General features: G+C 39.4%; 5 protein-coding genes across 5 annotated transcripts in view; 1 reads left to right on the top strand and 4 right to left on the bottom strand.

Annotated features, from left to right (window-relative positions):
- The window catches only part of pde4cb (phosphodiesterase 4C, cAMP-specific b), a 47,924-nt gene extending 47,105 nt beyond the window's left edge, over nucleotides 1-819 (bottom strand). Inside the window, exon 1 of the mRNA XM_062450322.1 lies at nucleotides 757-819. Coding sequence (XP_062306306.1) covers nucleotides 757-777 — 21 coding nt within the window. The 5' untranslated portion in view covers nucleotides 778-819. The remainder of the gene's footprint in view (nucleotides 1-756) is intronic.
- A 2,740-nt stretch (nucleotides 820-3,559) lies between these two features.
- Nucleotides 3,560-5,615, bottom strand: LOC134010827 (uncharacterized). Its single transcript, XM_062450109.1, has 4 exons — nucleotides 5,445-5,615; nucleotides 4,627-5,025; nucleotides 4,269-4,420; nucleotides 3,560-3,924 (listed from the first exon to the last, which is right to left on the bottom strand). Exons 1-4 carry the CDS (start codon nucleotides 5,503-5,505, stop codon nucleotides 3,880-3,882), a joined length of 657 nt encoding a protein of 218 aa, XP_062306093.1. The 5' UTR covers nucleotides 5,506-5,615; the 3' UTR covers nucleotides 3,560-3,879.
- Nucleotides 5,616-5,819: 204 nt separating this feature from the next.
- Nucleotides 5,820-8,929, bottom strand: mpv17l2 (MPV17 mitochondrial inner membrane protein like 2). Its single transcript, XM_062450110.1, has 5 exons — nucleotides 8,145-8,929; nucleotides 7,911-8,072; nucleotides 7,478-7,554; nucleotides 7,048-7,176; nucleotides 5,820-6,612 (listed from the first exon to the last, which is right to left on the bottom strand). Exons 1-5 carry the CDS (start codon nucleotides 8,332-8,334, stop codon nucleotides 6,508-6,510), a joined length of 663 nt encoding a protein of 220 aa, XP_062306094.1. The 5' UTR covers nucleotides 8,335-8,929; the 3' UTR covers nucleotides 5,820-6,507.
- A 531-nt stretch (nucleotides 8,930-9,460) lies between these two features.
- LOC134010829 (ras-related protein Rab-3A) lies at nucleotides 9,461-16,819 on the top strand. Its single transcript, XM_062450111.1, has 5 exons — nucleotides 9,461-9,619; nucleotides 13,605-13,829; nucleotides 15,348-15,466; nucleotides 15,771-15,895; nucleotides 16,053-16,819. Exons 2-5 carry the CDS (start codon nucleotides 13,605-13,607, stop codon nucleotides 16,241-16,243), a joined length of 660 nt encoding a protein of 219 aa, XP_062306095.1. The 5' UTR covers nucleotides 9,461-9,619; the 3' UTR covers nucleotides 16,244-16,819.
- A 2,854-nt stretch (nucleotides 16,820-19,673) lies between these two features.
- On the bottom strand, nucleotides 19,674-21,323 carry LOC134010825 (transcription factor JunD-like). Its single transcript, XM_062450108.1, has one exon. It carries the CDS (start codon nucleotides 20,995-20,997, stop codon nucleotides 20,182-20,184), a length of 816 nt encoding a protein of 271 aa, XP_062306092.1. The 5' UTR covers nucleotides 20,998-21,323; the 3' UTR covers nucleotides 19,674-20,181.
- Between the last annotated feature and the right edge of the window lie 4,543 nt (nucleotides 21,324-25,866).

The raw sequence follows: 25,866 nt of genomic DNA on the forward strand, positions 1-25,866 counted from the left end.
AATCTTCTCTCATCTACTCCTCAATATAGGTAAAGCAATAGTGTTAGGATATGACAACCACAGACCCAAAACCCATTATATGGGTTCATGTATTATGCATGATCAAATTTAATTAAAGACGACCTACATACAATTTAGAGAGAAGGTGAACAATCTTCTGTCGCATAAAATTAATTAATGGATGCTGGAGGTGTTTCTTCAACTAGTGCGTCAGGAGCAAAGAATGCAGAGCACTGCTGATATGACTTTACGACCAAAAGACATTCAAGTCCAACGACAACAATCCCTGTCACACACTTAAGAAATACTTTTGACGGAATTGGTCAAACATTAACCTATGAGGTTTTTTATTTCAGACAGTGACGCAAATGCACATACACTAAAGAAAACTCCTTAACTAGATGGATGATTCTAACGATAGAGTTATCACCAAGGTGTCACTTGAGGGGGTGAAGCCTGCAGGGGTGCTGGTGTGTGAGTTGAGGGGTGGGGTAGGGTGGTGGGGGTGTGGCTGAAAGGAGGTCAGTGAAAAAGCGAGTCAGATGGGTGAGTGGTGAGGGAGTCGGGCTAGTAATCTGAAGGTTGCCGGTTCGATTCCCAGCCGTGCAAAATGTGTCCTTGGGCAAGGCACTTCACCCTACTTGCCTCGGGGGGAATGTCCCTGTACTTACTGTAAGTCGCTCTGGATAAGAGCATCTGCTAAATGACTAGATGTAAATGTAAATGTAAAAAAGTGCAGAGCTGGGTTGTATTTACCTCTGTCAACTGGCAAGACATTGATGCAGAAACATGTGGGTTCCTTCACAAGCTCGCAGCTCTACAGAGAAAGCAAACAGAAGAGTAAAAAGCCATGTCATCACATTTCTCTTACATGATCCTAGATCTGCAACATCACTTTCCTCCTTCTTCTCAACAATAACCACGTGTATTGGTCTTAACATTAAGTTAACAATTATTCCAGAAGCATCACAGAATATTCCTGATAAAAATGTGTGGTGAGTCAAGTTCATATTAAAAGATGGGATGTGGTCAAATATGGACTAGAAATGCCTTTTACAGCAAGATACAATGTTATGGGCCTATATGTATTCAATGCATAAATCAATATGTATCATATTGTCAATGTGGGTTGTCTTTTTGCTTTTGTTCCCATAGCAATGGCTCCTCAATGTTGTCTGCCAAAAAGCTAATCGCTGAATTAAAGCATAAAATCAATGCATCAAAAGATCTATCTATAACAAAGACAGAAATTTAGGCAGTAATGGTCTCTTAAATATTAACCAAACTCTTTAACAACACTGCATGGCCCAATCAGTTGCCATAAAATAAAGTAACACTTGAGCCTCTTTTGAAGTTTTCTATGTATTGACGTAAACTAGTACGTCATAGCCTATAAGACATGCATGTAAAATCCTACAGTACAGCCCTGTACAACCTTTGGAAGATGATAAGAGGTCTTCTTGCAGGCAGAACAATCACATATTAAGAACTGTAGCCTAGTCTGAAGCTGTTTACACCTGAACAAGACTGGTAGTACTTTTAAAGTAATTAACTGTTGGATAATTCTGGGGACATGAAACAGCCACAACCTTGGACTACACTTTGATTCTCCAATTTACAATTAAAGCTGGCTAACTAATTTTATCTCCATAAAAGATAACTTTGTAAAGGGATACTCCTGTGAACAAACATATGTTGCCATAGTTACAGTTGCTGACCCATATCAATAGGTTATCTCTACACATAGGCCTACAGCAATACAGAAAGATAGACAGAAAGATATCAGAATTATATTGATAAAACAGCAACACCTTCAAAATGAGTCATCCAGCTTGTTGTAAAAGACAAAAAATGTAATGTAATAATAAATAAATAAATAAATGTATTATAATAATAAAAAGGAAGTCCCATGATTATAGGGCAGACTTATTTCTGCCATGTAATTGATCTGATTCACCAAGTCAAAATACAATGAACTGCCATAGTAAGAGCAAAATGTTTAGCAAATATTTGTCAAGTTGAAAGTTTTATTTGTACATACAAATGTGAAGCAAAAGGACTCCATCTAGAGGACTCATTTGGAAATCAAATCATGGAGGACTGCATGAAGAGACCCATTTAGTACTATATTTATTATATACATTTCTGTGATATAACTCTGGTTACCCATCCATGAATGCATTGCAGACATGTATTGTCAATATAACCCGGGTGTGAAATTGCATTTTGCCAATTTATCACAAAAGGTTTAAATCACCGAAAATCCAGAAGTTTTGTCAACGCTTTGTGAGCCACCATCACATTGACCACAGAACACCACATGGCATACCAGATACCGAATCTATAGCCCATGAATAAATGCAATTTAGTTGGTTTCTAAAGTAGATACAAAGCCGAAAGAGTAATTATTTTGTGTTTAAATATTGTGTGTATGTGCAAAATTGAAAAAGAAAGTTAAAAGGGAAGGAAGAAGTGAAGATAAAGAGGGAGGAGGGGGAGGGCTAAGGGAATGTATAAATATGTTCAGGAAACACATTCCTAATTTAAATGGTCATGCAGGACTTCAAAGCTGCAATTTGGTCCGACTGGTCAGACGTGAAATATACTCTAAGCACTGAATTTTAATAGTGACTGAAACAAGCAAACGTTAGTACACACTCCAACATGCCTACCTTTGGCAAATGGAATACTTCGGCATAGAATTGTGCCACAGGAAACACTGAGATAAAAAAAATTAAACACGTTTTAATTCGCTATTTGTTTGCTATGTAGTGCATAGTTTGGATAAGAATGCTTTACTGTCCATGCCATAAACACAACTGGGCTAACAAGTATCGTAACTGACAGTTACGATACATACCAAAGTTAGGCTATAGCCTAACTTTGATATGTTTAATATCAATAAAAAGGTGTGTAAATCAATTGTCTTCATCTTTGAAGATAGGCCTGTAGCCTACACTCACAAACTCTGGACGTTGATTGAAAAGCAGTATTTTAACTTCAAACCACGTTTGAGCAATCAGATAAACTACATGAGTATTGCGCTGCGTATTTAAAAAGTTACTTGCCTTAATTCAGTTCGTCCAGTTCTTGATTTTTCAGTTGTGGAAACGTCCCTTGGTTCAATTATGAAAAAGCAATACGTATGACTGTTTTACCACGGAGGACGTTGTACTTATCAAGCAACATTTTATTGCTTTAACTTTTAGACTTCAAACTATATGTTGCCGCTGTAAGTTGTAAATGACGTTCACGGAGTCACATGCCAGGAAACGTCAGTAGATGTAAACAATGGACGCGTGCACAAAGTGGGACACACCGGCTTTCAGTCGAATGGAGATACACAGACGCACTGTGCGTGGCGAGGAGTGCAGCTGGAGGCCAAATGTAGGCTACAACTTTTTCCTCATGTGAAAAGTATTGAAAGACACCGTGGTGCTGCTAAAAATTCATTTCTGTAGGCTTCCGTTTATTGTCAGTTGAAGATAACATACGCTACGTTTTGTGTAGCAGCTTTGCGTTTTAGACCGGGGACAAGAATCAAGGACACTTTTTAATGGTTGCCTGGTCTACTGGACCAGGTGTGGTTCTTTTATTCAGGCTTTGAGATTATTTATTTTTTGCATAATCGTGGAAATGGTTGTTGCATTTCAGTATTAATTTTCTGTTGATAAAAATCTCATATTTTAATAGTTTTAGCAAGTATAGGAATGTTTAAGGAGAAAAAAGTAACTTTGAACTTTTAGCTCTGTTCTGATAACCGACCTGCATAATCAATACAGTGTGGGTGTTTCAGGCTACACACTTTATTTATGGCTTATTAAATATGGTTTATAATCAAATCCCAGTTTAAACACGGTACCGTTGAATCATCCGGAATTATTTTGAATATTGAGCAAATGGAGACTCTTCATTCATTTTGCCCTGAAGAGGAAACAAATACAAAATGTGTTAAAATCCTGTGTTAGAAGGCATTGGTGAGAAGTCATTTATATAAAGCATAATTTCCAGTGACACTACGTTTGAGTATATCAAGACTAAATGAATGGATCAAGGGAATGTGAACATTATTTCAAGAAACAATTATTAGTAGTGTGTATAATCACTGCTTTAAAAATGTATGTTTCAATCATGTAGGCTTGTCCTGCTATGAGATTGGTTCCCTATTTATGATTACATCCGCTCAATCACAACCATAAATAAACATAAAAAAAACAATTCAAACACACTTTATCATGTGCTTGGTAAATAAGTAAATAAAGACTCACCATTGGCACATCCTCTAGCCTCTCAAACTTATTTCTTCTGGAACTGATAACCTTTGTCAGGGCAACCACCACCAGAAGCCCCAGAACTATGCAGAAAATGCAGAGGATCGCCACAAGGCCTGGATTCCTGGATAAGTCATTCTTTCCATTTGCTTGAAGAATGATGTGAAAAAAGCAGTGGGGATTGATGTTGGCAATGTGTTAAAACATCAGCATCAATAACTGAACACATTTCATGGACTTTATAAGAATTGCATTATGGAATGGAATTGAACATACAGTTTACGACATACAAATAATTGTATAGATCTTTAATAGATGTAATAATCCATGACACATCCTTGGTTTGCATACCCACCTGTGGTTGTGCTTATCTTTCCTTGGGTGGTAATGGTAATGTCTGTCTTTGCAGAATTTAGAGTCGTTACATTGTAGGGAGTCGTAGTATTTAAAGTCTCACTCGCAGTGGTTTTAAAATCTGTCACTGTGTGTGTAGTAGTGTTGTTGGTACTGTCATCTGCTTGTGATGTGCTGGATGCATTTGTCATATGGGCCGGCCCTGTAGTAGATGTAGTTTGCATTGCTGAGGTTACATCTTTTGTTGTGGTGCTTATGATGGTGGTGGCTGTTGTGGTAATAACAGATGATTTGGTGTTATCTAAATTGGTTGATTTCATGGGAGTATTCAGGGGGGTTGCACTGTCAGGTGTTGTAGTGAGACTTGAAGTGGTGGTTGGGAGTGAATTGCTTTCTTTTTCTATTTGGAAACAGAAACCCATCATTAGCTTTCTGTTCACTCACAATGCCAATTGTTAGCAAACATCAACTGAGTTACGTTCACATGTATTCAATTAGCAACACTTTCATCCAATGTACTGTCTGCTTATTTTAGTGCTTTAATGACACTTTAAATATATTACACAACTCAAGGTCATTACTGATAACATATCAGTCGGAATCTCACTGATTTTTGCTTTGTTGAAAAACACATGCTTTGATGTTGAATAGTTCTTTATCTTTGAGACAGGCGAATAGTAAAAATCTTCCTACTCTTTTGACTGGAGTCCAACTGCCTGATTTGCTTCTAATATTTGCATTTTGTGCAGAATTAACAAAACTTTGTATAAAACTGTCCATCTCAAAATAATACATCGCAGACATTAAATGTTTACTTACCAGCAGCGCCTGCTAATGTTAATATGGATATGAGTATAGTTAGGTGTCTTGTTGCCGCCATGTTGAGTTACAGGTAAAGAACTTGTGGTAATTTCCTCAACACACACACAACATCCTTGAGAGCAGGATATTGCTAAATGACCAAGTAGGTGTGCACCTTTCAATGGTCCCTATCAAATGGATCTGGTTAGTCACTGTTTGAACAGGAATATTTGTTCAACCGTTAAAAGGCCTGCTTATAACTTGGCTATAACTAACGCATATAGAAATAACACAAGTAAACACGTTCTCATATAAAAGAAAGGAAAACCTGAATGAAGCTTGTTTTTGGTAATTTACTTTCAGTATTATGTAAAATACAACCATGTACATCACCATTTCATCATAATTTAATTTGTTTTATCAGTGTACATCTTAATCATCTATATATTTATACTTAGTATTGCTCAACTAAATTCAGGTTGGAAGAAAAATACATTATTGGATCTTATCACTTGCTATACCTAAGTGTATACCAAAGAGATTAGATTTTTAAGCATGTTTGATTAAAACATATTTAGAAGATTATGTTCAGAATTGAATTTTCACAAGTGTTTCTGACTTATTTTTTCAAAAAAAGAAGAGCAGTACATGGAAAAGCATTTCATATAACATAAATTATAAATATTTTAGTCAAACATATTCAAAAAGAGAACCCTACAAAAAAAGGGAGTGAATATTTGGCACAGTGACACAATGTAACAGGTAAGGACCGCATTAAGGCAAGATTGAATATCATACTGTCAAAATCAGCTAGTTATAGCTTGATAGAAGTAATGATGAAATAAAGAACCATGATTATTGATATGTATGATCATTCTCCATGTTGTGGTCAGCCTAAGAGGCAGCATGACAAGCATTTGATCCCTGATTTAAAAAGGTGTTAGACAAGAGTTTGGGATTAAATGTACATGTATAAATAAATATACATATTAACCAATTGAAAGTATACCCGTGCAAGGGGAAAACTGTTCCAAGAAAAGAAAATCCCAAATAGAACTTTGGAGTTTTGGTTGTAGGACTTTCACACACTCTCCTCTAGAGGTTTGGGGGGAGGTGTTGACCCAACAACCTCCTGCGTCACCTCCATGAGACCAATGTCTGACACCCCTCCTGGTTGTCCATCATCCTGTCAACGGACCAAAAGTACTGAGTTTCAACATACAGAAACACACATTAGAATCAACTGCCTCATAAAAGTACCATTTTATTCATAACTTTTGTTTCCATTTAGCAGACACTTTTATCCAAAGCAACTTGCATGAACAAAATGCATACCACATGGACTGAAGCTTTAGCACATGAACCCGGGTTCAATTCCATCCTGGGCCATTTCCTTCATGTTATCTATCTCTCTCCCTGCCTTTCCTGTGTCTATCTGTCCCTATCCATTAACGCAGTAAAAATGGCAAACATTTTCTTAAAAAAAAAAAAAACTTGAAGTCTAGTAGTATAATTAGTAGACTATGTACAAAGAAAATTCTGAATTGAGTGTCTGCGAGGAGGCCTCATCTGCATCTGGAGAACTAAGTGAAAAAGTCAAATATTGGCCATTGCAACTTACTCTGTGTTTGAGATAGGAGAGATAGGTGTCCCAACCTAAGGTGATTGTGTTCACATAGAGGACCCGGAATTTGGGTGAGAGAAAATAGAAGTTTATCATCTGTGCAGCAGGCCAGACACACCAGTCAGCCTATAGGGAGAAATAACAAACATAGATTACCATCAGGTCAGCTTGTGCACTTAACACTCAGGAAACTCATTTCATTTATGAAATGAGTTTTTTGGGTGTTTTTATTGTAATTATGTGGAAGGAGGACATTGCACTATAAGAATTTCATTTTACGAACTAACTCTGGTAAACCGTATACATGACAATAAATATCTTGAATCTCTTGAATCTTGAAATGACCTGACCGCCATCCTTATAAAATACCAGTCTTGAACTTCTTTCTGCAGCCTACATAACATTGTTCTTCAGCATGTGGGTTTACCTTAATGAACTCCCAGAATTTGTCTTTGAATTCCTCCCAGCCTTTAGATGCTGTGTGTCCTTCTATTACTGACATCCCTGGAACAGACAAGTTTCAACTAGTCATTATGGTTACAAGTTACACCTGCCACATGCTTCCATGTCATAATGACAGCAACATTTCCTCTGTGTATCACCCAGTCTAAAGGTAGAGTCAGGGTTTGGCACACATTGCTCATAGCCTTCTATGTTTTATTTCATACAACATAGAACAACCTTTGACCTTCTCAAATCTCTGGCATTGACGCACAAAAAATCCATCTCTTAACTTCACTTGCGTCTTGAGGCAATTAACCTTTGGCTCCATACACACAAAGTGCTTTCATGTTACCCTTCAACAGCTAACCGGGAAAAAACCCTGGTTGGGCATAGAGAAAGGAATTTCAGGGACGCACCTACAAAGTACCAAGCACCAAGGGTTGGAGATGCAATCAGTTGGTCCACCAACACTTTCTTCCCAACTGTCCGTATAGCTTTGCCAACATAGATCTTGTCCAACCAGGAATACCAGTAGTGCAGTACAGGTCCCATGGAGCAGCCAACGGCAAACATGCGACCTGTAAGATTAAAATATTTTTAAACAATTGTCTTCCTCTAAAACTACTCCGTTTTAGGTGAAGCTTTTTTACCTGTTCGTCTCCAGTCCCGTATTCTTTCAGTGTCTTTTTGTTTCTCCCGGGTTTGCTGTAAAATGTCTCCAAGGGCCAGCATACCACCCCCGGTGAAAGTGTTCGTTAGGATAAGAAACCTTCCACGGAACAGTGGTTTCCAGTAGAAGGACATCCGAACAAAAAACTCTTTACTCGGCCGAGGAATCATGATTCTCCTTGTTTTGCTGCAGCCTGCACGCAACAGTCACGACTCGGACTAGCCTTGGCTTGGTAATTTCAGCACACTTAAGAGCTATCTAGCTATTGACTTAGTTTGCATGTCTCTTTAGTCTAGCTAGCTAGTTAAAAATGTTCGACAGGTCTGGGTCAAAGTCTCTTTGACAGCTAGTTAGCTTATGTTAGCATTGTAATACGTCGATATATACTGTTTTATGGTACTGAAGCTAACTGAAGTCCAGCTACAGTAGCTAATCAGTAGGATCAAGTCAGTTAGACTAGCTATCGAACTGATAGCTAGTCTAACTCAAAGTCTCATTGATGTTTGAGCGCTTGATAGCAGCCGATGATAGTACAGCTACAGAAGTTGACTAATAAAATACCAGTCTTGGATAGCCGAGTTACAGGGTTCAGCTACCGATGACTCAAAACGTCACGTAGCATATATCTGGTGAACATCAGGCTACAATTACAAATAAATAAAACGACGTGTCCGGTATATCTTTCTCCAAGGTGTAACTGTCAATTCAATGTTTCCACCGTCTACCAGCATGACATGCGTTCAATCGACAAAAATACCCTAAGACTGGACAGGAAACCAATGAATGGCTACAATAAAAATCTGTACTGCCACCTACTGTGTGGGAGATTATCGCATGTTGCATTCGCGCATTTGACGTTATTTTGACGTATTTTTCGTGTAAAACATTAAACCCATTAAAGCCTAGTTTCTTGCTATGAATTAGCCTATGACTCAAAGAAAATAACGTTTATAAGTTGGTTGGTTGGTTGGCTATTTCATCCCAGACTAAAAAAGCATATGGCTATATAATGTCGCTGGGTTGAGTATTCGCTACTTACTAAGAATTTTAGGCTAAACTATAGCCTCAAGTTATACTAAACTATTTTTATTAGGCTTAGCTTAGAATTGTAGCAAAATGAAGATAGGCTACCATTAATTAAGAAACTATTGAAAATTGAAGAGCACGACCATATGATTGAGCATTTCCTGATACTCAATTCTAATACATTATAGAAAAGCTCAAGCCGGGATGATAAATATTGAATGTCACGGTGGTAAACCTATCTTCAATATTTCAAGACGAATGTTAAAGCGTAGCTCCGGATTAGTTCGTTAAAATATCAATCAACGAGGCCAACAATAGAGCCCGCCCATTTCAGTCGTCAACTGTCAGTCAAGTGACGTTAGTCTTTCTGCAGGTGCTGAACGCGGTTCTATACTGGTGCAATAATAGCTGAACAGAAAGCGTTTAAAGGTAAGATGTTGCCTAGATCTTATTTTATCATTTTCATCACGTCATATAGGTTATGCGATACTGCTGCTTGATAGTAGAATTTTGGTAGATAGGCCTAGGATACGCGAAAAACAACATTGAGATAACAATAACCTTCATTTGACACAAAGATGCTTTATTTAGAGATAAAAGATTCGACCAGTTATCGGGCAAAATGTATCGGCCTATGCATCATACCCTGTGGATTCGGTGAGAAACTGCTTTCGGTGTGGTATTTATAGCATCATAGGCATAAGGCCAATGCCTTGTCGAAACAGCAACGTTTGGTTACACTGAAACCGTGACATCTGGATCGTTCTAAAAGCCCAATGTAACCAATGTGCCCAATGTGCGGATTGTATTAAGATAATACACTTTAAGCTGTAATTTAACAATGCAATTTATAATCGAACTATTATGTGATGATAGCTATACAACATTGTGCCTGTGCTGAGACACTAAATACGTATTGGTCACTTGCTGATCATGTAGAATGTCCCACACAGAACGTTACAGTCCAGGTCCTGTTTATTAATCAATGTAGGACTACATCAAAACAGCATTGCAATGTTTGCGCGTGTGTAAAAGAGAATGTGCGTGCGCGTGCGTGCGTGAGAAAGAGAAGAGGAGAGGAAGGAGAATCATGTGTAATATGGCACCCGGTACTTGGTCAATAGTCTTAAGGCATACCAATCAGAACAGTCCACACACCCCGTTTGGAAACCGCTCACCTCGTCACCTAGTGGTATCAGCTATCTGGGCGTATGAGGCTGCATTGTAAACACATTCCTCATAACTCATTCATTCCTTAATATCATTAGGCACAGCCTTTGGTCCACACTTTTGACTTGAGTAAGTTATGTTTGTCCTGTGACTCAGAACAAACATTTCTCAAACATCATGGCTGTCAGACTGTTGAGCTATCTTAATCTAGATTCTAAACCATATCTTTTGCGGTGGTGTAGTGCATATTCAGTGCAGAAGAAGGACTGCATTGCTGCATTTCCTAATATTGTTGTGGAATTTTAAATAGGCTGTGCATGCATAAATGTGAATGCTGTTTGGTAATACAGTATTTACTTCCAATACTCTCATGTTCAACTTCAAGGGTAAGTACCACCAGAAAAGTGACAAAGCATCTTAAATGTTTAATGACAGCTGCTCTGGCCAGTTCTGCTTGTACACCCTATCCATCAAGCCACACTGCAGCAGAATACTATTTCTATCCAATAAACAAAACAGACAGAACCAACCTCTGTCTGGTCATTTCCAACTTGCATTCAGAGACTGGAAAGCCGCCATTAGCCTATGCTTTTTAATTTACAAAGAGGGTGTACTATACTTAACTCCATCTCATCTGCCTCTTCTTGAGAGACCTTTAAAGTAATCTTTTACCACCCTGCCAGACTGCGGACCATGAATTTGGGATATTAGTTGGTATTGTGACAGCATGTGTTCAACTTCATAAATACTTTGCTGTTTCATTTTCCCCTTAATTTACCTTTCCCCAAATGGAAGTTGGATTGTACAGCTATCTTGCTGACAATATATTTTGACATTAATTTACGTTAAATGGGATTCATTTGCTGTGTAGGCCATGCGGTTTGACATGTACGACAACTGTCATGTGTTGATAATTAGATCAACCTAGCAAGCCTTTATATCTCTCTAGAAAGTAGGTTGTCTGAGGTATGATATTAATTTGGCTGATTTGTTTGTAGAAAGAGCTCAGTATCAAATATATTAGCCATCAAAGGCCAGGGTTAAGCAAAGAACGTTGTGATAGGAAGATGGCTTTACAAAGTTCTCATTTAGTCCAAATTGTCCTGGTATACTGTATGTCAGGATCGCAAGTGTCCGACACACCTGATTCAAATGAATGGGTCATTATCAAACTCAGCAAAAGCCTGATAGCAACCCATTCCTTGTGAATCAGGTGTGTTAGAGAAGGAAAACGTCTAAAATATGCAGGACAGGGGGTCCCAAGGACTAGGATTGAGAAAGGCTGCTGTATGGCATAGGCCTATCTTAAATCAGGGTGTTAGATTAGGATTTGGTTTGGCTCCTCAGATTTATCGGATGATCCAGGCCTAAATCCTGGATTATCAGTCAACAGCCAACAGAGCTTTCCAAAAGACTATTCAAAAGTGTCTGACCCACTGCTTTTAGTCTGACTGACATCACACCTCTGTCGTAGGTGTGTCAGACTCTTTAGCTTGAATAGATAGGCAGGGAAGGCTGATGTCATAGCTAGTCCTGAATAAGTATATAGTGTTGTGAAAGGTTGATGGTAAGAAAAGTGACCTCTTTGTATATATATGTTCCACTGACACTTCAGTTTTCATATGACATTACTTCTATTTCAACCAAGGACCCAAAGCAATCAATCACAGAAGATTATTTCAAGTCTTTTCTCTGCTTTTTCAAAGCAATTCTTTTCTTTCACAGTTATAAGGACAGTTTTGATTTATGACCTCAACTAACAGACATGTCCACCTTTACAACTGCTGGACCGCTGTTGCGGTGGAGCAAAACCTGTCAGTCATCATGGCTCACAAAAACCAATTGTAGATGTTGCTGTATAATTCAGGAGCATCTCTGTGTTCCATGTAAGATGATAGGTCAGAGCACCTATTATGGTGCTCCTCTCTTGTTTGTGCTTATCTTTGGGAGCTCCAGTGTTCCAGGGCAGCCAAGGCAAGATAGCACTCTAAATATAGACAAAGCCTTGGGGTCCTTGAATCCCGATAGACCTAAACCACTGATGCTGAGGCCCAACAGTGTGAGTCCTACAGTACTGAGTATTACATCCTCAATCAATGTTGATGCTGAGGCCCAACAGTGTGAGTCCTACAGTACTGAGTATTACATCCTCAATCAATGTCATTGATGTTCCACTGTATGATTCTACTACTTAGGACGATGTCAAGTTAGGAAGAGTGTCGATATTGAAGAAACATTTCCAGTTGGCCCTGTCACAATCAACTGAAGCCTATTGGGTGTGACGCAATGGTGCTCTGTTGTATTCTATGTTTTATTCTCTATCCATACTTCACATTTCTATAATAAGCAGTAACAATATTTACAGAGAACCCGTGGCTTTTAGCTTTTCGAAGCAGTTCTAGGTTTTGAGGAACAGACAAGAATCTGTACCTTAACAACATCATCAATGGGATTTTCCACCGTTACAAGGCTATTGCTGTATATTACCCCCCAAATTGAGCCAGACAACAATAGTATGCTAAACAAATGTATTAAATTTATTCCCTGAGAGGCGTCAGTGTTTTATACGTTTTCTTGTTACAGGAATAGCTGGTGGCAATGGAAGGGGAATGATAAAATGGTGTCTGTAGCAATGCCCACGTCTTCTGCCCCTTTTTTATTGATGTGTCTCATCGATTAATACAGTTCGGCCTTGGCGAGTACTGATGAATCGCTTTTGGTGATGAATGTTCTCTTTTCTAAATCCCCCAGAGTTGACTTTTGCCTTGGCTTGAGCAGACATTTATGGTTTCATATTACTGGGGTGGATGATCGGGCTGATTCTTTGATTCAATACCCAGATATTCAAGGAAAAAGGATTTCATGACTTTTAAGGGAGGACTAATTTATGTTGAGGACGCAATTCATGTACTAATTTGCTTAAACAAGGTCCATAGTTTGTGTTGTTGGCCTTAATGACTAAGTCTCTCTAGTCTAGAGCTAATATAAATGACATGAACAACAACACGTTTCAACGTTCAACTTCTCCAAATCCTTGATTGTTTTGATTATATTGTGGGTGGGTTTTGGCACAATTGGCTAAAATCAGTGGACCCAAATAGAAATCCTCAGTTTACATTCTGTTCACATGCTGCTGGCAACTACCAAACCCTAACCTCTCTCTCTCTCTCTCTCTCTCTCTCTCTCTCTCTCTCTCTCTCTCTCTCTCTCTCCCTCTCTTTCTCTCTCTAACATGGTTATGTAGATGGCTTCAGCAACCGCTACTTATGGTCAGAAGGAGTCCTCAGACCAGAACTTTGACTACATGTTCAAGATCCTCATCATTGGCAACAGCAGTGTGGGCAAGACCAGCTTCCTGTTCCGCTACGCCGACGACTCCTTCACGCCGGCCTTCGTCAGCACAGTGGGAATCGACTTTAAAGTGAAGACCATCTACAGGAACGACAAGAGGATCAAGCTGCAGATATGGGTAAAACAACTAAAATGTTCATACCTCAAAGAATTACGAGATCGTAAACTTTCTTGTCAGTTGGGTTATTTGAGGTTGCTCTGTGATTGCATAACCTGGATGTAGTTTAGGGTGATGGCTCAGCAGTGATCTGAAGTCTAGAGCACTCAATGAATATATGTTTCTCATACAATCTTTTTTCCTGAAGATGGTAATATGAAATATGTATATGTTTATAACTCTACCATAACCAACATATTGTGCAGGAGACAGTGCTGTAGTGACAGGTGGGTTAGTGTAAGCAGAGCCTAAGCAGAGCCATGAGTGTGTGATTGGGAGGGGGGGTGTATGAGTGTGCGTTCACACCAAGGAAAGGCTTTTTCTGTTGTCAGCCTTTCTCAGGCCTTCCCTCTGGTGAGAAAGCTGCTGTCCAATCAGGGGGCAGCAGCAGATGACTGTGTGCGCACCCTCCCCCATTACTACACATTTTCCTGAGTGGATAACCCCCCACCCCCTGTGTACACACACACACCAACCCACACACACTCACACATTCACACATACATACTCTCTCACACACACACATTCTCTCTCTCGCGCTCTGTTTTTCACACACATACTCTCTCCCTCTCTCTCGCAGATACACACAGTCTCTCTGCTACCCATCCCCCAACCCACAGTGCAGCATACACTCAAGCCAACTGTAGGTGCTACTCAAGTGTAGTGGATCAAATGGGAAATGCCAGGAGTACTGACTATATTCAAACATGACCAACTGTACTATGCAGTTGAATATTGATGTTCTTAGCAAAACGATTCATACATATTCCCACACATTTACATAAATGCAATGTCATGCTGCTGTTCTGTGATGCCACAATAGGTTAGTACAGGGCTACTTTGATGTGAAATAAATGTACAGGTCTGAAATCTGGCTAAAGACAGATTGCATTGTTTTTGGTGCAACATACAATCACAATTTCACAGAATAATGTGCTGAATCTCTATTCTTAGTTATTGTACAGCATCGTGTATCTGGTTGTCTTTGTTTTAACCCAACCCTGTCAAGGGAACTGAGGTTGATGTTGCTTGGTAGATCGGTAGCTTGGTAGCTGATCAAGATGCAGTATTGGGTATCAGGGATCCAGGGCTTAATTCCTTGAGCATTCATTAGAACTAAGGCCGTAACTCAACCTGTCTGTGCACAAGCTACCATTCTGTGTTACCGAAGAAGTGGAGCAGTGAGGAAAGGAGGGAGAGAGAGCGAGAGAAGGAGAGAGAGAACGGGGGAGAGAGAGTAGCAGAGAGAGGAAAAGCGAGATAAGGGGAGTGGTGAAATTTTGGCACAATAATTGCAAAAAAGACACAGGGGCCCTGAAAGCTACATATTTGCCGTCTTTGGTTGGCAGTTTAAAGTGTCTGATGTTGGAGTGTTAAAGGGGAGGGTTCTGTTGCCCTGATTGGTGTGTGTTGGATTATGTGTCAATTTGGCAAGTGGTGCTTAATGTGTTTGTGTGTGTGTGTGTTTCTTGTCTCTAGGATACTGCAGGGCAGGAGAGGTACAGGACTATCACCACTGCTTACTACCGTGGAGCCATGGGCTTCATCCTCATGTATGACATCACCAACGAGGAGTCCTTCAACGCTGTGCAGGACTGGTATGTCATTGGTCAGGATTGCATGTGATAAAGTGAAACTACAACAACAAAGGCAAACCAAAGATGAAACGGTGTACCTCAACATGTCGCACATGAAACAGTGAGAGGAAGTACAAAACACACACCATTATGATAGGGCAGACTTTTATGCTACATTATTGCTCCAAGACAGGAATAAATCTACACTAATCTTCTTCAATTGCAAAATGCAATATTTTACTTTTGTTTTGTTGATTCAAGAGCACTGTAGGTGGCCATGTGTGCCTGTATGTGGAGTGTCAATCTGTGTGTGTGTGTGCCACAGGTCGACCCAGATCAAGACATACTCCTGGGACAACGCCCAGGTCCTGCTGGTGGGGAACAAATGTGACATGGAGGACGAGAGGGTGGTGGCCGGAGAGAGAGGCAGGCAGCTCTCTGAACACCTGGGTGAGTCGGCAAATCTCAAGGCTTGCATTAAATAGTTATGTTTCGACTAGAAGTGCACCATTCATCTCCGTAAATGTGGTACACAGCAGAAAATGGTGATGTGCCCCTAAAAAGAGATCAAATCCGAACCTTTATGAGACCCCTCCGTCGTCCGCAGGTTTTGAGTTCTTTGAGGCCAGCGCCAAGGACAACATCAACGTGAAGCAGACGTTCGAGCGCCTGGTGGACACCATCTGCGAAAAGATGTCAGAGAGCCTGGATGCTGGGGACCCGGCTGTGACGGGAGCCAAACAGGGACCGCAGCTGACCGAGCAGCCTGCTGCTCCCCAACAGGACTGTGCATGCTAAACCTGACTGACCTCTGAACCCCGACCCTCAGGTCCCCACACGCACCTCCACCCCCCAGCACCTCCCCAACTCCACAAACACGTCATCCAGTATGGGTGAGTAGGTGATGGTCACTCTTGAGTTCTGTCCCATAGTCATCTCGTAACCTCCAGTCCTTCTCTCTATTCCTCAATGTGGTCCTAAAAGATGGATATGAGGGTCTCCAATTTCCAGATTCAGTTATAATAGATGTTAACCTTGCTTTTTGTCAGCCTAACTGCAATTTCACAGTATCCGCCTTTGTTGGGACTGGGAATGCCCTATTAAAGTATGTGTAGTCATACATAGGACTGATACTACTGGAAAATACAACATTTTGATCTGTCATGTCTCATTTGGTGTCTGTACTGGCATTCCCTCAGTGTGAAATTTCACCAAAAATGTATTTAATTTATTTCAGTCAATATATTGGCTGACACCATGCCTCATTCTTGTATTCTCAGTCTTGTATTCTTTGTCCATTCTGCCTTTGATTTCTTTTCTCCATGTTTTCTACACTAATATTCTACTTTATTTTGTTTTTTTTTGTTTTTTTTACTTATGTAAAAAAAAATACTGAAAAGAAATATGAACAATATATAGACAGATTTAAAAAAAGAACATGAGAGCCACTTAATTATTTTTTTGTTTTAAATGTGTATGTAAATAATGTGCAATATATGACATATAACAGGTATACATTTCTTGAAATGGATTTAAAAGTATATAAATATAAAAAGATACACAGTATCAAATATAAAAGGTCAATGTCGTAGATTTTCTGTGGATAAGGTTTTCAATCATTTATGTCATGCTCTAACACTGGACTGTTTCCTGTGGTCATTGTGACCTCATCGTGGGTCCATTGAAGCAGCTGTTCCAATAAAAAATATTTTGCGTGGAAGGAGGCTGACCCGACGAGCCTAACTGCAGCACCTAAGCATCGAGCAAAACACTCTTTACATACATTTTAATTGTTTTGTTTTGAGAAAATGAATACATGCAGTTCATGTTCCATATGAGGCAATACTCCACTTGAAATAGCTTACGGTTGTCAAACATAGTGCTTTAGAATAATTATATTATTTTAACTTTCACATACTGTAAAGGTATATATAATACCTATTCCAAATCAGATAAAACTATTAAAAAGGCACATAAATTCTGCACCTTTAATAAAAAAAAATTTGTTTGGTCGTTTTGTTCTAGCAGCAAAGACAAAGCTTATCCAAGTATGTGTTTGTGATTCTGTTGTGAGAGTGTGTTTGAGACAATTTGCAGTTTAGTGTGATGAAATTTAAACCCTTCTGGAAAGATAAAAAACATTTAGTTAACAGTTAGTTTACAACTCATAATACAGTTGACAGATTTTTTAGGTGTGCTAGGACAAAAGTATTTCACTTAAGTTGGTAACTTAATACGGTAATTACAGTACACACAAGTGTAACAATGATTATCTATAGATAATATAATTAGTTGAACATGGTAGTACTTCATACATTATAAACATTTGTGACTTTTATTTTCATATTAAAAGTCTCCCAGTAGAATCCAGAGATTGATCCCACCGTGAACTGTTCTCCACCTTTCCTATGCTGTCTTCCTTTCTACGAAGTAAACTGTAAATATGTCATATGTTTCATGTGTGGATTGTGTTGTATTGACTCCAGGCTTGCAAAAAAAAAAGAAACAAAAAAAAAAAGATCTGAACTCAAAGCCGCATTTTATCTGCATTTGTTCTAAACTTGCTTATGAATGATATGAATGGTGTCACTTTATTACGAAGCAATACACAGTACAAGCAAAACACATTTTAAACTTAGAGGTGTCTGACAGTGAAACTGCTACTAACACACACAATTTTTATCTAATCAATTTGTATGCTTGTTTTAAATGTTGAAGGAACAAGAACATTGGGTGGATTTTTTTTTCTTGTATGAGTTTTTCAGAAAACGATGTTGGTGACGATCAATTGACTTTTTGAAGATTTTTGTACCTCAGGTTATGGAATAAATGGGTCGGATTGGTTTGTAATTGCTGCTATTTCTATGTAGTGTTTAACAACGTCCCCAAAGCTCTAAGAGTAGAGAGAAAGAGCCCATACAGGAGTGGTTATTTTAGCTTACATCACTAATCTTATATGAAACAGAACTGTTATAGATGTCAATTCGTGGACTCAAATTACTGACATTTTATCTGAGGTCTTTTGTAATCTCAAATTTATAAACTTGGATTAGTTAGCAGGCTGCATTTGTGGTGCAAATATTGATGGAATTTGGTACAGATACAAAGTACAGTGTTCGTTTTGAGTGTGGGATTTATTGAGCTGGTGTATTTATTTTAACGTGCATTGACCAGCAAAGGTTCTTTAAAGGTTGTGCTGTTATGAAGGAATTGATTGAGGTCCAAAGTGTTTGATTTTTTCATTTGTTATTTTTTATTTACTTTGTATCCACCGAATACTGTTCTACAAAGTAATGTTGACTTAGTTTACATTTATTTGTATTTTCTATTGTGGGATTAAAGCAGCTATTATGCAGTAATTTATGTAAGAACAATATGGGAATAAAATGGTGTCAAATTGTCAAATCGTGAACATTACCAAAATCTGCTGTACATTGTTGTGGAAATAAATAAAAGGACAAAAATAAAAGTTTGTGCTGTTACAAGATAGCAGTTTGCCTCATTACTGCTGCCTACTGTCAGTCAAGTCGTAGTTAGATACAGCAGGTACCAACACTTGATGATTATTGACTTAATGACCATGGAACACCAACTCTATTCAAAAGTATAGTGCAACCAGAAACAGTGAGCGAAAGAAAATCTTTAGAAAATGAGAACCACTTCACCAAATGACAATCTGTGAATTCCACAATTTGAAATTACGCCAGCAGGTGGCACAATCCTCTAAACTGTTATAATAAAGAAAGACGTTCTCCAAACATCCGGGATGGATGCATTCTGCATTGCACAGTACGAATGTCTTCGCATTGCATAATGCTGTTACCAAACAGATTCACGTTGTCTCCATACATTCTGCCTGCGCTGGAATCTCATATAATTCAAGCAGCACCGCCATAGTGATGTGATGTTTGGTAGGCCGTCGTGTAATATTCACATTACAATAGTAGGCTATATTCTTTTTTAATACACGTGTGTTAGATACTATCAATTTTGGTTTAAGTAATCAATAGCAGTTTTTTTCTGATAGATTAAATATACTTTATAGATGAACTAGCCTAGCCATTATTTGTCTTTATTTTTTGCTGGACCTCACAAATGTCCGTAAAGCAACCTTAATTATTTCCCCGCCCAACAATAGGCTATAGCCAGTCCAAGCGAAATTGTAAAGAGAGCAAAGAAATCCCAAATATATATTTTACTTAAAACTGACTAAGCCAAGAGACAGAAGTAGTGCTTTATATTACTGAGCAAATAAGTTTATTCGACAATAACGACAGATCAAGTCAAAATGTCGAAAAGTGAAAAGAAATGTGGTGCAACAAAATGTGACATAGCTTATAATCAATATACCTATATAAAAAACACTTGACATAAGACACTGTGTAGCATTGAATATAAAATATACAGTATTTATAAGTACTTGTAAACAGCGTAAAACATTTATGATGTGCGCCCAATGACACCCTTTTAGGTAACATTCGAGTTTGTCAATAACAGCATGCAAATACATGAATGTTCAGTATTAGGCTATGATACATTACATACATCGTATTACAATTTTAACTGGTTGGGTCCAGTCTGGGTACTGTCAATGTACACTAGAAAGTCTGTAAACATAAAATAATTTACATCGGCAAAGTGATTTGCAGTAACAGAGGTTTGACTGCATATCAAGAGCTAATATAAGAAATGTTCATTAAGCTTATATGCTGGTCGATTATTGTCTAATGCTCCGATTAGTACACTTGGACTTGTGGCAACAACTGGCACCCGCTGTTTACATGGGTTAAAACCTTCTGTTTTAGCTGGGCCACCTGTTCTCTTAAGACACTCGCCGTGGAAGCCAGGTCAGTATTTTGAGTTTTTAGTGTCTTAACTTTGTCCTCGAGCCTTGAAATTCTCTCCAGTTTCCTTTTTCTGCACTTGGATGCAGCTATTCTATTCCGCAGCTTTTTCCTCTCGGCCTTGATGAGCTCCTGTGTGTCCATATTGATTGGCGACAGTGGTGGACTGTCGCCGAAGCTTTGGACGTCGGGTACAGTTTGCGGCTCATCCTTTAGGGGCTGCAGACGAGAGTGCTCTTGTTGCTGAGTCCCACTGAGATGATGCGTCGGAGGGGGTGGGAATGGAACCGTATCCGTGGAGTAGTTGACAGTGGTACCCAAAGGGCCACTGCCATAACTGTTGAGGTTCGTATATACAGGAAGGTCCGGATGGATGGTGACAGGGGCAACATTTGTGCTCATATCCAGACTGTTAGTTTGAGGGCATGTCACTCCGTTCAGCTGATTCTGTTTATGTAAGTCTTCGAGTGCTTTTACGAATCCCTCTGCAAACTCCTGCTCGTCGCTTACCGACTTAGGATATAGGAACTGAGAAGTCGGTGTTGTCGTGACCATTCCGTTGGACTGGATGATAAGTCTCTCGAGCTCAGGGGAAGCTAGTTTCAGTAGTCCAAGGTCCGGAGAGTTAAGAATGCTCTCGGCGTCGCGTAGATGAGGCTTCAAATTCGTGGCATCTGCCAGGTTTAAATTAATATCCTTCTTCATCATTGCTCAAAGGTAGACTATTTAAATGGAGGAAAATGTTCAAAACACCGTCTTCAGTGTTGGTATCGAAGTGTCCATAACCTCTCAAAAAAGGAAACGATGCGTAAATGTCATAACTGGAGGCAAAATGTTTTTCGGTTTCAATCCGCACTCTACAAATAGCTGTTGCAAACGTTTGCACCGCCCCTTCCCATTTACTATCTAAAAATATAGCGATTGTTTATCGCCAACAATCGATAGTCTCGTTTCAGACCAACAGTCGAAGTTTCTATGCGCGCGTACGCATGCTGCCCCTACCTTTTCTATCCTCCTACATTCCATTATGTCACTTCAGAGCGTGTAGATTGGATGGAAATGACGTTTTCCCATTTTTTATTTGAATAAAGGGACGTACTAACCCTATTGCCATGGAGAGGGCGTATAAACTGCAAACAGTGCGGTGCATTGTGGTTTGATGTCATAGAAATCCTTGGATAGAAGCGGGTGGGGGTGGGTGAAGTTGTTTTCTTCCCTGTTCTATTAGTTTTTCTTATGTAAAGTAAAGCAAGTAACCTACCCTGCCTAATACAATGTTTGCTCTTTGTTATACCTGTCACTATATGCAAGGCATTCCGCTAAAGTCACAGGAAGTGAAAGTCTTGCTGTAAAGTCATTTCTGATTAAATGTTATACACAAACAATAGAGATTAAGTATGAGTATTTTATCCTTGGACCATAAAAACAACAGAAAGCAACGCAGTATAGGTACATCAAAAGGCCAAGGAACAGTATGTTATTGTAACTGTATCTATCTGTTACTGTACAAGAACATTCAGACTCCACTGTTTGTGCTAACCCTTACTGAACTTTTCACCTCTCCACACTCATTGGTTATGTTGTACTTTGGTTCATAAAGGTGCAGTATCAATTTATGAAATTGAAGTTGATAAGATATCAACTTTCTCCTTAGCAGGTCATGCCTTCTGACACACAAACACCCAATCTCCAATGCCTCTGCTAGTTCCCCTGTTATGTTTACAGATCATTCTGGACCAGACTTACTTTTTAACCAAACATTCCAAACGTATGGCAAAAATTTATTAATAATCCTTTAATTACTATAATTTTTATTTTAAGTATTACTCAAGGGACCCTCAAAAAATCCTAATTTATCCCAGGAGATAATATCATGTCAGTCCACATTAAAATCTGCAGTGGTGCTATCTGTTGCTCAAAAGGCAAGTTACTCATAATCTTTATCTCACCTTATTCCACGATATTCGCCATTCTACAAATACATTCTTACTACTAAATGTGTAGAAATCCTTTCCTCAAAAATGACCATGTGGAAGAAACCTTACTGTTGAAATTCAGCCTATAGCTCAATAGACAGTGCTGAATCTGAGCCCAAATCCAGTCCTCATGATGTCAACCTTGCTCTGGCAGATTAAGGGTTACACAGAGGCGGCGTGTGTATCACAGATTGGCACCACACTGGGTCTGCAAAGCATCATGGGGGACCACGTCTGCCTGTGATGTCAGAGCAGCAACAGATTTCACAGTGGCGGAAGTTAGGGACATAAAAGGGAGGGGGTTGATATTTCTGTAAGAAATGCTGAATTTCCGACAAGAGAGTGTGGGGGTGGTCCACTGACAAAATGAAAGCTGTAGGAGGAAAAAAAGATTTGATATAACAGCTCCATGACTTTTTCTTTCAGTGCAGTGCCACACATGTTTCAAAACTATGCTTAAAAGGTATTGCAGCATTTTTGTCCACAATTTTGAGTAAATAATAATATATATCAAGTGTTTCTTAAAATCCTCAAATCATGCACATATTTATGAATATTTGAATGCTCAAATCTTTTATAATCCCTTTTCAGTGTACAGTAATTCCATTATTAACCAAGTATTACGAAGGTGGATGATGCATATAATGTGGCCCTCATCCCGAGAAGACATGTTCTAACTGAATACAATGTCATCACAAATGTAATAGTGAAAAAGATTATTGCCAATTCAGAATAGGGTTTAAAAGACAATGTATTTGCCTTTAATAAGAGTGATGGGGTAGGTTCATTGAAATGAGTCATAACTTAACAAAACACAATTGGGCTGTTTAAGCAACACATTAACTAACAAGCCACAGAATAAAGGTCCACATTCCAGTGCTGCAAGTCAAGGCACAGTGATGATAAATCAGAATTGCTTGTTATCCCTGATGCACCCTGGGATCCCAGCCATGTCAGGGCCCAGGTAACAGATGAGTGTTGGTGTTGAGCAACATGCCAGTGGGGGACAGCATACTCGCACCATCTCAAGTGATTTATGAGCTGCACTGGGAAAGCTTTGGAGGCTGCTTAAGGTAAAACAGGTTAACAGGCAGATCGTCTCTCTAGCTGTGATCGTGCATCGTTTCAGACCGAAACGGCAGAAGCAAGGACAAGGATGCGGTTTCCTGACCGGAATTAGGACAATGTCTCTTTCTCTTAGGATGCTTTGTCTTAACCTTTTAAGGAGTGAGTTATTTTTCCAAAACGGAAGCTAGCTAGTTTTAGTTAGCTTCCGTTACCTAGCAACCTAGCATAATACTCGTAGCAATGCTACTACCTGCTAGTGTTACTTGTTAGCTTCCTAATTGTAAATTTTGAAGCCATATTATAGCGTTTGTCATATAGTTTTTGTCTATCGGAAAATAGTCGGTTGGAATGTTCAGAATCACATATGTGTGAAGCTACCGCCACTTGTCGTCCCACGTGGGTACGAGTGTGTATTCTGTGTACCCCGTAGGCCTGATTTCCTCCATCAGGAAGAGCAACTGGAGGAGGCCTGCAGTTTCAACCACTTCTGTTCCTGGGGTGACGCAGTTTCAGTATGGTTCCACACTCACAGATAAGGGGGGAATCCCTGTGTGTAAGTGTGCGTGTGTGCGCATATGGAGGAAACAATAGTTGCATGGAAGACTAGATCGTTTGATATTGTTCTACACGTCACATGTTTCCCGCTCACGCACTCTCACACCCACAAGCCACAAACTCCACCTGAGCCGACACAGTGGTTTGGAGTATTGGTAGTGATTCTGATGAGAAGATGCATCTCTGAACAGTATTGTTAAATAAGACTGGACATGGTTTATAGTTTGATTGATCCTTTTGGACATACTGAACCCCAGGCTTTTAGATGTTGCCCACTCCTCTCTCGATCAGTGGCTCACAATGGAAAAAAGGAAATGCAAATGAGGGATTTAAGGAAAAAAAGGACTGTGGAAGAAATGCACCACAATATCACAAATCATGACACCCACATATGTTGAAACCAGCTACTTGCTACAAGTGTGAATCTTGAGAACATACTGTATTTCAGATTTGTGCTGTTTTTAGGCCATCGTGTATTGAAGGCGAGTTTGTAAGCACTGCATCTTGTATTAACGCCTAAAAAAGAAAGCCAGTGATAAAACAGTGAAACAAGCCTCTAATGATTGCAATAAACTAAGTTTGGAGGGAATGTTGTGGTTTAGTCAACAACATTGACCTGACTCCTGTGGCAAAAACAGTACTTATTGAACAAGCTTTACTCATAACGATACTGTGCCGGTTTGTGAAAGTAAATGTCAGATATGGTGTATCCTATAGCCCCACAAACATCAACGAGACATTTGGAAAGGTTCTGATCTGTGAAGTGCAATCAGGCAAAAGCGATTCAGGGCTGACAGTCTCTAGAGGGGACAGGAAAAGGACTGGATTTTGACAGACGTCCCTCGTCCAAGAGACCCACACTGGGAACAAGCTGTAGGCCGCTGCTGTCTTTAATTAGGTCACCCTGCTGAGGTTAACAAGACAAAACATAACATCCAAGCCTTCAGTGACAAGGTTAAGTTAAATGACATGAGTCTCTGTAGAGAGTCAGTCTGTTGCTTAATAGATATATGCTGTAACAGGTGTAGCTATTTGTTGCATCACATTACAGATTTGGATGGTCCTTTAACCCTTTACAATTGGCTGTACACAAACACAGGCATTAATCCAAATCAACAGAAGATCTTATTTGACAGAAATGAAAAAGGGACAAGAGGAAGGGTTCTTTAGAATGAAGGATAAAAGGTAAAGATTAAAGAAAGAGAAAGAGTATCAAATATTTCCTGTCAGACTGCATTAAATATGGTTCCTATAAATATATGGAGATGCTGGTAATTTGGTGCCCCGCAGTAAAAATAGCCCTGTTTCCTAAGGGAAGTGATGACGTCCAAAAGCCTGCCTGCATCAGCAGCAACTGTTATCGCCGTCGCCGGGTAAAAGGGAGGCAGGGCATTGGCCATCAGTTGCCAAGGCAACACTGACATGCAGTGACGCAGGTAAGCGTTGTAGAGAGGGACAGAGGCTGTGATTGGGTGCAGGGGGTAGTGTGTGTGTGTGTGTGTAGAGGGGGTGAAAGAAGATGCGTGGGTGGCAAAGATGGAGACAATAGTTACGAAATGACCCCCCCTTATCCAGTCAAAGCCAGTTGATACAGTTAACATTTCAGCTTAGCAGTTACTGCCGATATGATTAGCATGCCCCTTGAGCCATGAATTGAGATGCGGAACAAATTGTATTTTTTCCACTAGGAAACAGGCTCATATTTATGCATTTCTGTTGAAATAATTGTTCTTATATTTAAGCAGGAGAGCTGTAGTTCACATAATGTGGAGCAATAAAGATGTAGAATCATGTACACACACAGACATTTACAATTCATCCCATATAATTTGACTCTGTTAGAAGACACCATCCAACCATGTCAATATCATTCATTTTAACACGCTGTCATCTGTGTGACATCCATCACTGTTGTGCTTTGAGTTTGTGCCAGGTAGTTATGTTGGTGTAGATTGTATCTGTATGTGTTTATATTGTA

This window comes from Osmerus eperlanus, chromosome 24 (assembly GCF_963692335.1).
Source record: "Osmerus eperlanus chromosome 24, fOsmEpe2.1, whole genome shotgun sequence".
Taxonomy (NCBI): Eukaryota; Metazoa; Chordata; class Actinopteri; order Osmeriformes; family Osmeridae; genus Osmerus; species Osmerus eperlanus.